Source organism: Ipomoea nil, unplaced genomic scaffold (assembly GCF_001879475.1).
Source record: "Ipomoea nil cultivar Tokyo-kokei standard unplaced genomic scaffold, Asagao_1.1 scaffold1576, whole genome shotgun sequence".
Lineage (NCBI taxonomy): Eukaryota > Viridiplantae > Streptophyta > Magnoliopsida > Solanales > Convolvulaceae > Ipomoea > Ipomoea nil.
The window spans coordinates 2,101,408-2,115,199 of NW_017618004.1; the positions used below are offsets into that span (position 1 = coordinate 2,101,408).

At 35.0% G+C, this 13,792-nt stretch overlaps 3 protein-coding genes across 3 annotated transcripts; 2 read left to right on the plus strand and 1 right to left on the minus strand.

The window, feature by feature from the left end:
* The first annotated feature begins 286 nt into the window (after nucleotides 1-286).
* LOC109190510 (DNA-dependent metalloprotease WSS1) lies at nucleotides 287-3,475 on the plus strand. The gene is made up of 4 exons (XM_019341005.1): nucleotides 287-688; nucleotides 846-1,041; nucleotides 1,488-2,189; nucleotides 3,063-3,475. The coding sequence occupies exons 1-4, from the start codon at nucleotides 531-533 to the stop codon at nucleotides 3,252-3,254; spliced, it is 1,248 nt and encodes a 415-aa protein (XP_019196550.1). The 5' UTR covers nucleotides 287-530; the 3' UTR covers nucleotides 3,255-3,475.
* A 2,526-nt stretch (nucleotides 3,476-6,001) lies between these two features.
* LOC109190515 (cyanelle 30S ribosomal protein S10) lies at nucleotides 6,002-8,121 on the minus strand. The gene is made up of 3 exons (XM_019341010.1): nucleotides 7,832-8,121; nucleotides 7,683-7,733; nucleotides 6,002-6,520 (listed from the first exon to the last, which is right to left on the minus strand). Exons 1-3 carry the CDS (start codon nucleotides 8,033-8,035, stop codon nucleotides 6,209-6,211), a joined length of 567 nt encoding a protein of 188 aa, XP_019196555.1. The 5' UTR covers nucleotides 8,036-8,121; the 3' UTR covers nucleotides 6,002-6,208.
* A 2,142-nt stretch (nucleotides 8,122-10,263) lies between these two features.
* LOC109190514 (pectinesterase QRT1) lies at nucleotides 10,264-12,642 on the plus strand. The gene is made up of 5 exons (XM_019341008.1): nucleotides 10,264-10,890; nucleotides 11,237-11,432; nucleotides 11,503-11,706; nucleotides 11,784-12,013; nucleotides 12,296-12,642. Exons 1-5 carry the CDS (start codon nucleotides 10,601-10,603, stop codon nucleotides 12,441-12,443), a joined length of 1,068 nt encoding a protein of 355 aa, XP_019196553.1. The 5' UTR covers nucleotides 10,264-10,600; the 3' UTR covers nucleotides 12,444-12,642.
* Nucleotides 12,643-13,792: the final 1,150 nt, after the last annotated feature.

A 13,792-nucleotide genomic window follows, 5' to 3' on the forward strand; every position in this document is an offset into this window, starting at 1 on the left:
TTTTAAACTGTTTTTTTTTTAATTTATATTTTTATTTTTATAAATAATATGTTTTATTTTTAATAATAAAAAATTGTTTTAAAAATAAATAAAAAGACACGCGTCAACTCCACAAGACTTTAACCTGATAAAAATGTAAGCTAGGACTTAATTTAACTATTTTATCGGTTTAGAGAATTTCAATACAACTTTTTTTTTTTTTTTTACTTAAAGGACTTAATTGTACTGTCCATGCGATTTAGGAGACCAATTTGACACTTTCCCCACATTTTAACCCAATCGGAAATGCCCAATTGCCCATGCCCCGATCTGAACCGGGCATATACCCGACATGTGAATGCTCCTCTGAGCATACCCATTTTGGCAATGTCAAAATCCCGCCAAATTCAGCAGCCTGATCAAACATCTCGCCTGATTCCGGAAAACGCCTTTCCGGTTCCGTATTCACCAATCACGATTCACTAGCGATTTTGAGTTGCATTGCTGGGGAATTAGGGTTTTCTCTAGGGTTAGGAATTGGTTCGAGAACGATGAGTATGGGCGACATGAACAAAGTATGGGAGATCAAAGCCCTGAAGCGAAAGCCGAAAGGAGAAGAAGCGCAGAAGATTCTGGAACGGATAGCCAAGCAGGTTCAGCCGATCATGCGTAAACACAGTTGGAGAGTCAAAGTCCTTTCCGAATTCTGGTAACAAATCCCCCCACAAAATTCAAACCCTGGGTCGATTCAAATTTTTGGACTTTTATATTTCTGCCTTAATAGCATTTGGATTTTTGTTTTGTTTTGTTTTTTTTTTTTTTTTTTTCTGTTCTTGAAATAAAGTAGTGCTCATTTGATGCTGCAGTCCAAAGAATCCAAGACTTCTGGGAGTGAATGTAGGAGCTGGTATTAATGTAAAGCTTAGGCTTAGGAGGCCGAACAGGGATGAAGAATTTCTTCCGTTTAATAATGTTTTGGACACCATGCTTCATGAGCTTTGCCACAATGCTCATAGTGCTCATAATTCAAGTTTCTACAAGCTTTGGGACGAACTTAGGAAGGTTAAGTGTACTGAACATTGTTTGTTATTCACCTTACATCTGAATTGAGAAAGGGTATATGTCATTTGACAGTTTTGCTAAGAACTAAAGAAAAAAAAATGTTAATATAATAAAAAATAAACACTCAAATATAGCCTATAGGCATGCAGCACAATGCTCTAATAACCATGTGTGCCAAATGTGTGCCTGTTTTGCTGGCATGGAACCGTCTATTACTTTTAGTGTTCAAACACATTCTTGAAAGCTCCATAATGGCATTTAATGTGTATTTTCTTTCTCTTTTTTCATCCTTGATTAAAGACTTCGAAAAGGGATCACAATGTCACTTAAGTGGAACAACTTGAAATTTAATAAATTTTCTTCAAATGCATGAAAATTAGGTGCTTTGATTGTTTTTGTTTTTTGTTTTCCCCACCTTGCCCTGATGTGCATTTATACATGAATAGGAATGTGAAGATCTTATGAGCAAGGGGATAAGTGGGACAGGGGAAGGGTTTGATCTCCCTGGAAAGCGCGTGGGGGGGTTCTTTCCTCAGCCATCTCTGTCATCGCTACGGAAGACTGCAGCTGTTGCTGCAGAAAAGAGGGCACGTCTTACATCTTTGTTGCCACCTGGCCCTAAACGCCTTGGGGGGAATAAATCAATCATGGGTGCACTTACTCCAATACAAGCCGCTGCCATGGCTGCAGAGAGGAGATTACAAGATAACATCTGGTGTGGTTCAGAGTCTTGTAATATGCATGGAGATGATGATGATGATTCTGATCCATCGTTAAAACCTTTGAATGTGGAGCCTACTTCTGTGAAACCAAAGCTTTCTAGTAATGTATATCAACAGCCTATTAATACAATACCTCAAAAAAGAAACAGAGAGCCAACAAATGTTTCATTTTCAAGTTCTTCAGATGATCATAATGTGTTCACTTCTACATCTGAATCTGCGCCTAGTCACAGGGACAAATCTTGCAAGAAAGTCCGCGGAGAGGGAACATCACTTCCTCGGCCACCATATGATCATAAAGGGTCAGATTTTGTGGATTTAACTGATGATAACTCAAATCAAAGATTAGTTCCTAGCCATGATGTGGTACGTAGTTTGGAGAATTCAGTAGCTTGGGAATGTTCAATGTGCACTTTGTTGAATCCGGTACGTCTTAGTATTGATGATGAGGCTTTTAAGTATTTAAAGTCTTCTTTATCTTTTACCCTTTATACACACTATTCTGCACTCTTCATTTTTTGAAGTTCTAGATGAACAAAGCATTGTGTCTTGTTCAGGTTATAACTCTTATTTTTTATTTTAATTGTTGGGAATTAACAAGTTAAAATGGCAAAAGAGTGAAGGTATCTGATTATAATACTAATTATTTACAAACCAAAAATAATAAAAATAATAGTAATTGATTGCTTACATACAATTATTTCATTACCCTAGTACATTGCAGAATAATGGGGTTATGGGGAATATCATTTGTAGTACACATGAAGTTAATTCCAACTTTCTATTTATCGTGAGCATTGACATGTTCTTTTCCATTCTTTTATGGTCATTGCCATTCATTGAACGCTATTTTCAATATGGAGTTAATACCTTCAATGGTCCTCCGAGTATTAGCAATTTACCAGTTGTGGTCATCCGAGTTTTAAATGACCTCCAATGGTCCTCCATGTTTTAAAAAATAACCACCCGTGGTCCTTTTAGGATGTCTCGTGGTCATTTTAAACTCGGGTTTTTTTAAGAATTAGGACCAGGGGTGCTTATTTTTTAAAACATGGAGGACCATTGGAGGTATTAACTCTTTCAATATGTATGACAGTGGAGTAAGAATATTTCTCATCTTTGAGTATTGTGAATGGTGTTTATCTACTTCAAGTAATTATATATGCTTGTGGTTTATGCTTTTGAGCTCTATTGTTCTCAGCCTGCTGGCAATTGCTTTGCTCTTTTACTTTTAGATCATTTGATTTGTCAATTGTTACAGTCTAATGTAGCTTTTTGGATCGTTCTATCTTATCACAGCCGTTTGCTCCAATCTGTGAGCTTTGTCAAGCTCGAAAGCCCAAGGACTGTGATGACAAGGATAAGATGTGGTCATGCAAATTTTGTACGCTGGATAACAGTACGAAGTTGGAGAAATGTGCAGCGTGTGGAGAATGGAGGTACTCTCACGGCCCACCTGTTGCAACGCCAGCGCCTAATCTTGGTACTTGACTTCAACTTTTGCTGCACTGGATCACTTTTCTGTATTTATGGTTAGTTTTGCTGTTGCTGGCTGGAAGAAAGTTATTTCAAGAGTCTATTTCTGAAGAATTGAATTTCTCATTTTCTCTAAATTCATGTTTTACATCTGCTTATAATTCCGGAAGATTAGAACCTCCTGCATGAAGAAAAGGAAATTTTGTAGATGGTTTTGTGACTGTAGAATGGAACTATCATTCCTTTTGCATGGAATTATGAGTTGAAATGCAGCAAAATTGATAGGTGCCAAAATCATTGCATTTGCCTTGGGACTTCAACGATTTGATTAGTCCTCTATTGCGATTATAAGTGGCAAGAACAATGCTTATTTCAAATGGAAATTTGATTAGTCCTCTATTGCGATTATAAGTGGCAAGAACAATGCTTATTTCAAATGGAAAATCCTATGTAAACTTTAAGGGGTCGTTTACCAACTTGGAAAAATGGAGGATTTTCCAGAAAAATGGAGAATTGGAGGAGTAAAAAAATGGAGAATGGAAAAGTTGTTTACTAAAATCCTTATTCCAAATGCTTCCTCTTTCTCCATTTTTCCACTTCATGTACATTTTTGGAGAAAGGAAATTTGGACTTCTCCAAATGGAGGGACGGAGGAATTACGGGTGAACAGTACTCCTACCAAGAGGTCGCAGGTTCGAAACCAACTCTGCGCGTTTGATTCAAATTTTTGTTTGCCTGCTTCAGTTTTGCCTTTAATTCAATTTTAATTTGCTGCTTCAATTTTGCTTTGCGGAGTTTGCGTGAATATTAATATTATTATTAATAATACAATTATTATTATTCTGATCTTATTATTATTATTATTATTATTATTATTATTATTATTATTATTATTATTAGAAAACATCTTTATTATTATTATTATTATTTTAAACATCTTTATTATTATTATTATCTTTATTATTTTTAATTTTTTTATCTTTATTATTATTATTATATTATTATTATTTGAAAACATCTTTATTATTATTATTATTATTATTATTATTATTATTATTTGAAAACATATTTATTATTATTATTATTATTATTATTATTATTTTTAAACATCTTTTATTATTATTATTATCTTTATTATTTTTAATTTTTTATCTTTATTATTATTGTTGTTATTATTATTGTTGTTGTTGTTGTTGTTGTTGTAGAAATGTAAAAATGCTATATGGGACGCTTGTATTTAATAAAAGCAGAAAATTAGAGAAATGAAGAACTAGAGGAATGGGGAATGAAAATTGGAAAATTGGAGAAATGGAAAACTGGAAGAATGGAGAAGGAAAATTGGAGAAATGGAGAAATGGAAAACTAGAAATGGAGAAACAGAGAAACGAAGTAAACGACCCCTAATTCTTTACTCTTAATTTTTACTCTTATACTCAAAATTTTGATGTAAACATTTTATTAGGATTCACGTGATGAAGATAGTCTATCACATCAGGGAGTAAAAGTGAGAAAACTGTTCTATACTTGGGGCCTGGTCCATGAATTATTTTGAATGGGCGAAGTTCAAATGAATTAAAAAATGTCTATGACCAAATATCAAATACTGATAAAATGATTCAAATACAAAATACATTATAAATTACAATACAATGTTTATGATGAATGATGAAGTAGGCCCAGCTAGAAATATACTTGATTGGTGTGAAAATTTAAAACGCTTTGAAATGTTATAAAAATATTTATGTGATGCGTGATGTTTAGCACCAAATAATAAAATTAAACTAACCTATAAACATGTCAAGTTTAGGTCGATCCCGCAGAGAGTTTTGAGTTAACTACTACAGAGTATTTCTTAGATAAAGTTTCACTAAGCAGATGGATGATTATATTTAAAAATGAGAATATAATATAAGACAATAAATTGAATTAAAGAATAAACCAACCGAAAAACGCCAATGACCTTGTGATTTAGTGGCATGAAATGTATCATTCTAAATGAGAGATCATAGGTTTGATCCTCAACACTCTTTGTATACTAGTACTACATTGTATTAGTGGCACGAAATGACTCTTCTAAATGGAAGGTCATTAGTTTGATCCTGACACTCTTTGTGCTTCATACTACATTGTAACAGAATAAGTACCTCAAGTATTAACTCTAATTGATTTAACATGATCACTAACTTCTTTTTTATTTTTATTTTTTTACGTACAAAAGAAAAAAAATGTTAAACAAAATTATACTTATTTATGCCATGCAATTCCAATTTTCAATAGTCGTAGGACAGTCAAATAAATATATATTTATTTTACTACATGACAAACTTTATATAATTAACTTGTGATAAGATTGGCCTTATAACCAATTTACTCTCCTAGCTTTGTCAAATTCACTTTACTTTTTGATTTACAAGAAAGTTTGTAACCCTTACCCATCATTTACAAGAAAGTTTGTAACCCTTACCCAAAAGCGATGCTGTGGGTAAATCTCAACCTTAACATGCAAAGGAGCGAAGTAGATTGTCCATAACTTATCAGTTCAAACCAAAAAGACCAATAAACAGCTTTATGAAGAGTCAAACTTGAAACCCTGTGATTACTAAACCAACTGTCGGACAAACTTAGTTACTTAGTTGGATTACTTTACTCTGACTTCTAACATCAACCTTCTTTCTGAGGTTCCTAGTAAAAACCTTATAGCAATGATGTTTTGGCCATGTTTTTACCTTTCTGATGCAAAGTTCAGTGAGAACTATGGGTCATGGTGAAACAATGCATATATGATGGATGGATGTTAACTATTCAAATATTATACATAAAGATTGTGTCTATCACTGCTTCCACAAGCTAAAATTTGTTCAGCACTCATTCTATTCAGATTTCAAAAAGCAGAACTGCAAATGTGATGGAAAAAAAATAAGGGTGCTCCACTGCTCCATTGACAATGGAGCAGAAAGCTAACTTAACTTTCACAGCTTGACCTCCACGTCGACTCCAGCAGGAAGGTCGAGCTGCATCAACGAGTCGATTGTTTGGGCAGTTGGGTAAAGAATGTCAATAAGGCGTTGATGCGTTCTAATCTCGAAATGGAACCTGGCATCTTTGTCGACGTGTGGGGATTTAAGCACGCAGTATATTCTCTTCTTGGTAGGCAATGGCACGGGACCCACGGTCTTCGCGTTTGTATTCCTCGCTGCATCCATTATCTGCTTGCATGAGTCTTCTATCAGAGGTACCCAGTATGACCTCAACTTGATTCTAATCTTATGCTTTGGTGCCACCTGAAACACCGGTTTCCTTAACCGTGTTAATTTCATGACTAAATGGTAACAATACTAAAGAGAGACAAGTCAAATGCAGTATCAAAAAACTCATACTTTGTTCTTCTAGTATAGCAGGTCAGGTCAATATCGAGCTCATAAAATGAAATACAACTAATCTAAGCCTCATATCTAGCTCCAGTCCGAGTTGAAAGATAGCAAAAAGATAGAAGAGGTAACCAATGGTTCCATTTCCTTTCAGGTTCGATACGAGTTCAAAATGCCCTCCTAACAGATTTTTATTCAGAACTACGGTCATCAGAATAGACGCAACATGCCACAATTAGAGTTGAAAAACGTAGGGGTCCCCGAATCTATTCATACTTGCAAAACCGAGTTCTGGCATTAAGGCCCTGTTTGGTAACATAGTTAGCTTATCAGCCAATTTTGGCTTATTTGACCACTATTAGCTGTTTGACTTGGTTAAACATTCAATATAAGTGTTTGATTAATTAGCTTTTTGTAACAGCTTATTGTTTCAAAATGCTAAAATTCAAAAAGCTCTCGAAGTACCTTTTTTATAAGCTTTTTGAGAAAGTCATTTTGCATGTAATCAACTATCATCTATCAGCTAATTTACCAAACATCTTTCTACAATCAGTTAATACTATCAACTAATCAAACTCACTAACCCAATCATCTAACAGCTATTTACCAAACACCCCCTAAATGTTTCTTCCCCAAAAGAACAATAAATCAAAGCCCCGCACATTAAACACAAAAATTGAGTATTTTCAGCATTCGATATGGTCCAACCTTTATTCAGGTGCTCTTAAGTCTTAGCTAACTAACATCAGTTTCTAGATATATTCTCAGAACAATAGATTAGCCCACAATCCTCTACATTATAGTTGAATCCACAAAACTTTTGTTCTAAAATTGCACATTCACAAAGCAGTTTTGCTGGAAAATGAAAATGCAAAGCAATGTAATGAATATCAACAAAACAAAACAAGTAAAAATTTAGCATATTACAGTTTGCAATTTAGAAATTCATTTTTACTCAGTTAAAATTCCACAAGAAATTTAATGACCACAATAGAACCTAATCCCATACGAAAGCATCAGATGGTCAATGATTGAGACGAATTGGGGAAAATCCAGAAAAGAAAAGAAATTTTACCTTATCGGAATCAAAGCTGACATCTGGAAAGGAAGTAGTAGAAACTTCATCCTGGCACACCAAAAGATACACAAAAACCCAAAATCAATATAGAAAAAGAAAGCATTTTTATTTTTTTTACAATTGATTTCCATGAAACAATGCGCAACCTCAGTAGCAGTAACATCGGCGGAGTCCAAGACTTCAGGGGCAGCAAGAATTCTGGAAGTGGAAAGTCGGGAGGTTTTGAGGGGCTGGAATTTAGCGCAATTTGGAGGCAAAGAGCTAAAAGAGAGCTTTGGTTTAGCTGAAATGGCGGAGGAATTGCATACGGGGAATAAACTTGCAGAGAGTGATGAAGATGAAATCGCCATTATCGCTCTGCACAAAGGTCTTGGGAACTCTCCTTCCGCTCTTCACAGTCGCCTGTAGGTTTATCCTTACAAATAAATGTTTAAATTTTATTTTTTTATTGAACTTCAAATATTGCCTAAATATTTTTTGGAAAATACAGAATGGGCCTGGAATTTTGGATGGATCAATATAATTTGTAACAGAAAAAACCACTATATAAGCCCAATATCTTCTTTCACGTAAATTGTTCAGTGGACCCAGGTCCGGGTCTACTGATCAATTTACGGCAAATTATATCGTGCACCGTGGTGCATAATCGATTATGCACCGCTCATCAAAACGACGTCGTTTTGTTTAATGAAAATAAACGGAATCCGTTTCGCGCTGTTCCGCAAAAAATAACTCTGTTCTTCAGTTTTATTTTGTATACACTGCAGTTTCAGTTCAACACAACTACAATTTCATTTCGATATAACTACAGTTTCATTCAATATTTATACACTCAAATATGTAAAAATTTTATTTAATTTTATTTTATATACACTATAGTTTCATTAAAACACAACTACATGATCATTTCGATATATATATATATATATATAGTAGGGTTCAGGTGTGGGTATAGACTTTCCGTGCAATTGTGCGATTGACGCACCTTAAACATTAAAATGCCGCACCTTAAGTACACAAATCACGCATCTTAAGCCCACAAACAAAGCACATTAAGAACACAAATCACGCACCTTAAGTACACAAACCACGCACCTTAAGCACACAACAAAGCACATTTCAGAACACAAACCACACACCTAAGGTTTTTAAATGACTCACCTTAAGTTTCACACAACTGATGCACCTTAAGCATATAAATCACGGACCTTAAGAAGGAAAATCACGCACCTTAAGTTTCAACAACTACTCACATTAAGCACAAAACCCACACACCTTAAGCACAAACACCATGCACCTTAAGTTTCAACAAATACTCACATTAAGCACACAACACACGCACCTTAAGCACAAAACTCACTCACCTTAAGCACAAAAACCACGCATCTTAAGAAGAAAAATCATGCACATTAAATTTGACCTAGATGCATGGTTGCAGTAGGCGCTAGTCGGGCGCCTGGGCAGCGCCTAGCGCCTAAGCGGCGCTAGGCGGGTGCCAAAAAAACAGTGGCAGACTTGCAGTTTGACAATTTTAATTAGGCTGTTTTCAACATTCAATCAAATAACACATCTAAATAAATGAAATAATGATAATTCATAAGTCATAACATCAAAACAATATTAAAAATTAAAAATACTCAAATACCTCAATCATCCAAATATTCAAAGTATCAAACTAGTCTACAGGTGTATATATGTCATATTATATATATGTGTACACACACAATATATATATATATATATATATATATATAGCTGATCGAGTTAACTCGACCGAAATGGACAAGTTAACTCGGCTAAGTTAGACGCTAGACGGCCAAGTCGGCCGAATTAGGCGCTAGGCGGACGCCTAGGGGGGAAATCGGGACGGTCTAGGGGCGCCTAGACTGATTTTTGCAACACTGCCTAGATGTAAAAATTACCAAATTGCCATTGCATTTTTTTGTTGTAATCCTGAAAGTTAATTTAAGCAAGATCAATGGCTCAGATTTAACTGCATAACCACACCTGGATGCGCCAACAGCATTTGAACCAAATTATATATATATATATATATATATATATATATATATATATATACATACACATAGCACTATCGACTCTATTCCTTCAAGAAGAGCCATAGAGATATCAACTTAGTTGTTTAGTACAAAGTGCTTCACTATAAATTTATATATATTTAAATATCTAATTAACCTAACATCTATCCAATCATCTCAAACACTAGTACAAAATACTTAAAAACATTAAACAATACTAAAAATTCAAATTGTTCAAATCCTTTAAGTCCTTAGTTATTGAATTGGAATGTGAGCCCTCTATATTCTTTCAATTTGAAATGACGGCGGTTATGAACAAGGCATTAAGCATGTGATGAGTTGTGACCCTAAATTCTTGCCATTTCATTCCATTAATTAATAAACAAAACCCTTTCAGCTTTATTTGCATATATTTGAGAGAGAGAGAGAGTGCAAAAACTCTTGGAGTTTCATAACTACTCTTCAACAAAACCTCCCCCATTCCAAGAATCTGCACCACTATTCAAACCCCTTAATTCCTTTGCTCATCTTCATTGTTAATATCCTCAGAAGCTAAACAACCCTTTTTGTTAATTTAACCATGCACTTAATCCCACTGATCAAACCTCAACCCACATGAATCTTTGTATCTGTGCTGTAATAAATCAAGAAACCAACGAAAACATTAAAAGCCTCTTGCATTTACTCCTACTTATATACCATGAATCGCTGCAGTTACACTGAACACTTGGCCCTTCCCCTTCTTAACATGCAATTCTTAAAATCCCATGTTTTGATCCTCAATATAAACTGCACTACTGTACTGAGACTTCAAGATCACCCCACGCTCCTGCATTTATTGCCTTCACTTGCTTCTTGCTTCTTCTTTTTCTGGAGATGAGTTGCTGCTGCTGCTACGGTGTGGTTCTTGTGGGTTTCTGCTTGGTGGTTCTGGGAGAGGGGAGGCGTTTGAATTCGGTTCCCGAGGGGGAGAGGTTCATCACCTGGGATGATCTGAAACTGGGTTTGGATTTGGAGGTGGTGAGGGAATATGGGAATGGGAGTAAGGTTATAGTGGTTGATCAGAATGGGAAAGGGGATGTCACCACAGTTCAGGGTGCGGTTGATATGGTGCCGGAACATAACTCTGAGAGAATCAAGATTTGCATTCTTCCTGGGATTTACAGGTAGTGTCTGTCTGATCATTTGGAACCTTAAATGCTCCAAATGTGTGTATGTTTTCCTGTGTTCGGGGCAACCCAGCCAAGTTGGTCTGGTTGGTTACAAGTTTAAGGTTATTAGTCTTCTCAGTTTGAATCAACAGGCAGGGTTTACCTAGTACTCGAGTAATGGTTGTGCAGCTTATTAGTTTTCTTAATTTGAACCAGTGGAGTCTCGAGAAAAAAACTGTGTTTTCTTGGTTTTGTAAGCTAGAAGTGGGTGGTTAACACTTAACTACTTAACCCCACACCCTCTTTCTTTGCAGTTTTCTACTATGTCAGTTCTTTGTTTGAATGTTGAAATAAAATGCAGAGAAAAAGTGCATGTTCCTGCTTCAAAACCATACATCTCCTTCATCGGAGACGCAGATGACCCCTCCAAAACCATTATATCATGGCACGACAAGGCCTCCGACAGGGCTGGAAATGGGACGGAGTTAGGGACTTCAAGAACAGCCACTGTCCAAGTATATGCTAGTTACTTCTGTGCAACCGGGATCACAGTCGAGGTACAACGTACCATGAGTTCTGTCTCAGCTAAAAGTAATAAAGTTTAAACTGATAGTTGAATTGTTACAGAATACAGTGGTTGCAGTGCCTGGAGGGGAAGGGATGCAGGCGGTTGCGATGAACATAAATGGGGATAGAGCAGTGTTGTATAAATGCAGGTTCTTGGGATCACAAGATACACTTCTGGACGATATCGGGCTGCATTACTTTTACCAGTGTTACATTGAAGGGATGATTGATTTCATCTGTGGAAACGCCAGATCACTTTATCAGGTTCAACATATGTAACTTAATTAATTTCTTGAGATGATTAAGGGAAGTTTTGATAGTAATGTGGGGTTTTGAAACAGGATTGTGTTATCAATTCAGTGGGGTCAGGAGCCATTGCAGCCCAGCACAGGAACTCAGCAAGTGAGAACACAGGCTACTCATTTGTGAACTGCAAAATCACTGGAAATGGGAGGACTCTCCTGGGGAGAGCCTGGGGGGAGTTTTCTCGAGTGGTTTATGCCAAGTGTGACATTGATCCAGTCATTCTGCCTTGTGGATGGGGAGACTGGAACGTACCCTCGCGACAGAGGTAACAAAACTTCAGTACCATGCATCTCGAAAATGTGACTGTATAAAATAAAATAAAATTGGGCCTATTGGTTCTGGGAATGTTGGGCGGAGGCCGTAAAGGGGCCGAGTCCAACAACTGGTGGCTTTAAGGGATTGTTGAATGGAGGTCTACACTAGTCTCTCGAAAATGTGGTTGTATAAGAAAATAAAGTTGTGTACTTGGTTATTTACTTCGTTTTGTCTTACTGGTTATAACTTTTAACACAGCCTAAGTAATAATTTCTTAATTTGTTGTTTTTAGGAACTCTATATTTGCAGAATACCAGAACAGAGGTCCAGGAGCAAATAGAGATGGGAGGGTGCCATGGATGAAGAACTTGAGTGATACAGAAGCAAGGCAATATATGGATACAGCCTTTATAGAGGGAGAGCAATGGCTGAGATTATAGTTTTTTTTTTTTTTTTTTTTTTTTTTTTTTGAAAACACTGAGATTATAGTTATTGCCATTGCAAACAGAGTTGTATATGTTCCAGAGAACTTTCCACTCTACAAAGTATACAAGAGTCGGACTGTTTTTAAGGATGTTTTGGGATGTTTCTGAAGGTTCATTATTTATATAAATTATTCCTATATTTTTGGAGGTTTCATGTGTATTCATCTGACTTATTATTATTATTATTTTTTAAATCCACACAAATATCACGCTGCCCAACTCTCATTAACACTAAACATTCTTCCAAAAAGCTGAACCCCAACCCTCATTAACACTAAACATGGGCAAATTGATTGGGGAGTTACTACAAATGAGAAAATTTTAAATATTTATTTGTATGATTTATGAATTATTATACACGAGTATGTTTACTCGGTGTATATTTTTAGGTAATGCACAAATTATGATAATTTATATTGTAAATCATGACTCATATAGTATTGTGGATTCCTAGATCAAAAAGACATTATTTTGATTTTTAAATTTTAATGAATTATGTAGTTTTTTCTATACACAGTTACTCATCTATTTTAGTAACACAAGACAAAAAAACTCACAATACAAGACATGTACTATTTTCCTATTTTAAAATTTGATTTAGGTAAAGAATTTGGCTCTGTTTGGTAAAAAATTGGCCTATATGTTAATTTTGACTTATTTGACCACTATTAATTGTTTGATTTAGTTAAAATATCAATATAAATATTTGGTTAATTAGCTTTTTGCAACTCCAAAAGACTAAAATTCAAAAAACTACTCCAAACAACTTTTTCAATTAGCTTTTTGAGAAAAAAATTATACCAAACAGCTATCAACTAACAACTAATTTACTAAACATTTTTCTACAATCAGCTAATGTTACCAACTATTTATACCCTATAATTAACACAATCAACTAATAGCTAACAACCATTTTACCAAACACGACATTTATGTTTTACAGAAACAAAATTTTATAACACAAGACATTAAATTCATAACATAAGTCACACAATATGTTTTGTGTTACATAACTACTAATCCATTTTAAGTACAAAATTAATAGTCTTTAAGGTACATAATTCTATAACACAAGATAAAAAAAAACTCACAATACAAGACACGTACACATGCATTAAGTAAAAAAAAAAAAAACATGTAATATGAATTGAACAACCAAATAGTTGCTGTCAAAATTAAATAAAAATAATGATCCACGGTATAAAGATTGACATATTATAGCTTAGATAGGATCCATATTGTATTGTGGACCTTGGTCCGAAATGACAAATTATGTATATGCAATTAACAAATTACGCAAATTA

Excerpts from the sequence above, each read along its gene's own strand:
- LOC109190514 (XM_019341008.1), top strand. The coding sequence starts at position 10,601 with ATGAGTTGCTGCTGCTGCTACGGTGTGGTTCTTGTGGGTTTCTGCTTG. Across the intron at positions 10,891-11,236 it reads ATTCTTCCTGGGATTTACAG|AGAAAAAGTGCATGTTCCTG; the intron begins GTAGTGTCTGTC and ends AATAAAATGCAG. Across the intron at positions 11,707-11,783 it reads ACGCCAGATCACTTTATCAG|GATTGTGTTATCAATTCAGT; the intron begins GTTCAACATATG and ends GTTTTGAAACAG.
- LOC109190515 (XM_019341010.1), bottom strand. The coding sequence starts at position 8,035 with ATGGCGATTTCATCTTCATCACTCTCTGCAAGTTTATTCCCCGTATGC. Across the intron at positions 7,734-7,831 it reads CCGATGTTACTGCTACTGAG|GATGAAGTTTCTACTACTTC; the intron begins GTTGCGCATTGT and ends TTGGTGTGCCAG. Across the intron at positions 6,521-7,682 it reads TCAGCTTTGATTCCGATAAG|GTGGCACCAAAGCATAAGAT; the intron begins GTAAAATTTCTT and ends CCGGTGTTTCAG.
- LOC109190510 (XM_019341005.1), top strand. The coding sequence starts at position 531 with ATGAGTATGGGCGACATGAACAAAGTATGGGAGATCAAAGCCCTGAAG. Across the intron at positions 689-845 it reads AAAGTCCTTTCCGAATTCTG|TCCAAAGAATCCAAGACTTC; the intron begins GTAACAAATCCC and ends TTGATGCTGCAG. Across the intron at positions 1,042-1,487 it reads TTTGGGACGAACTTAGGAAG|GAATGTGAAGATCTTATGAG; the intron begins GTTAAGTGTACT and ends ATACATGAATAG.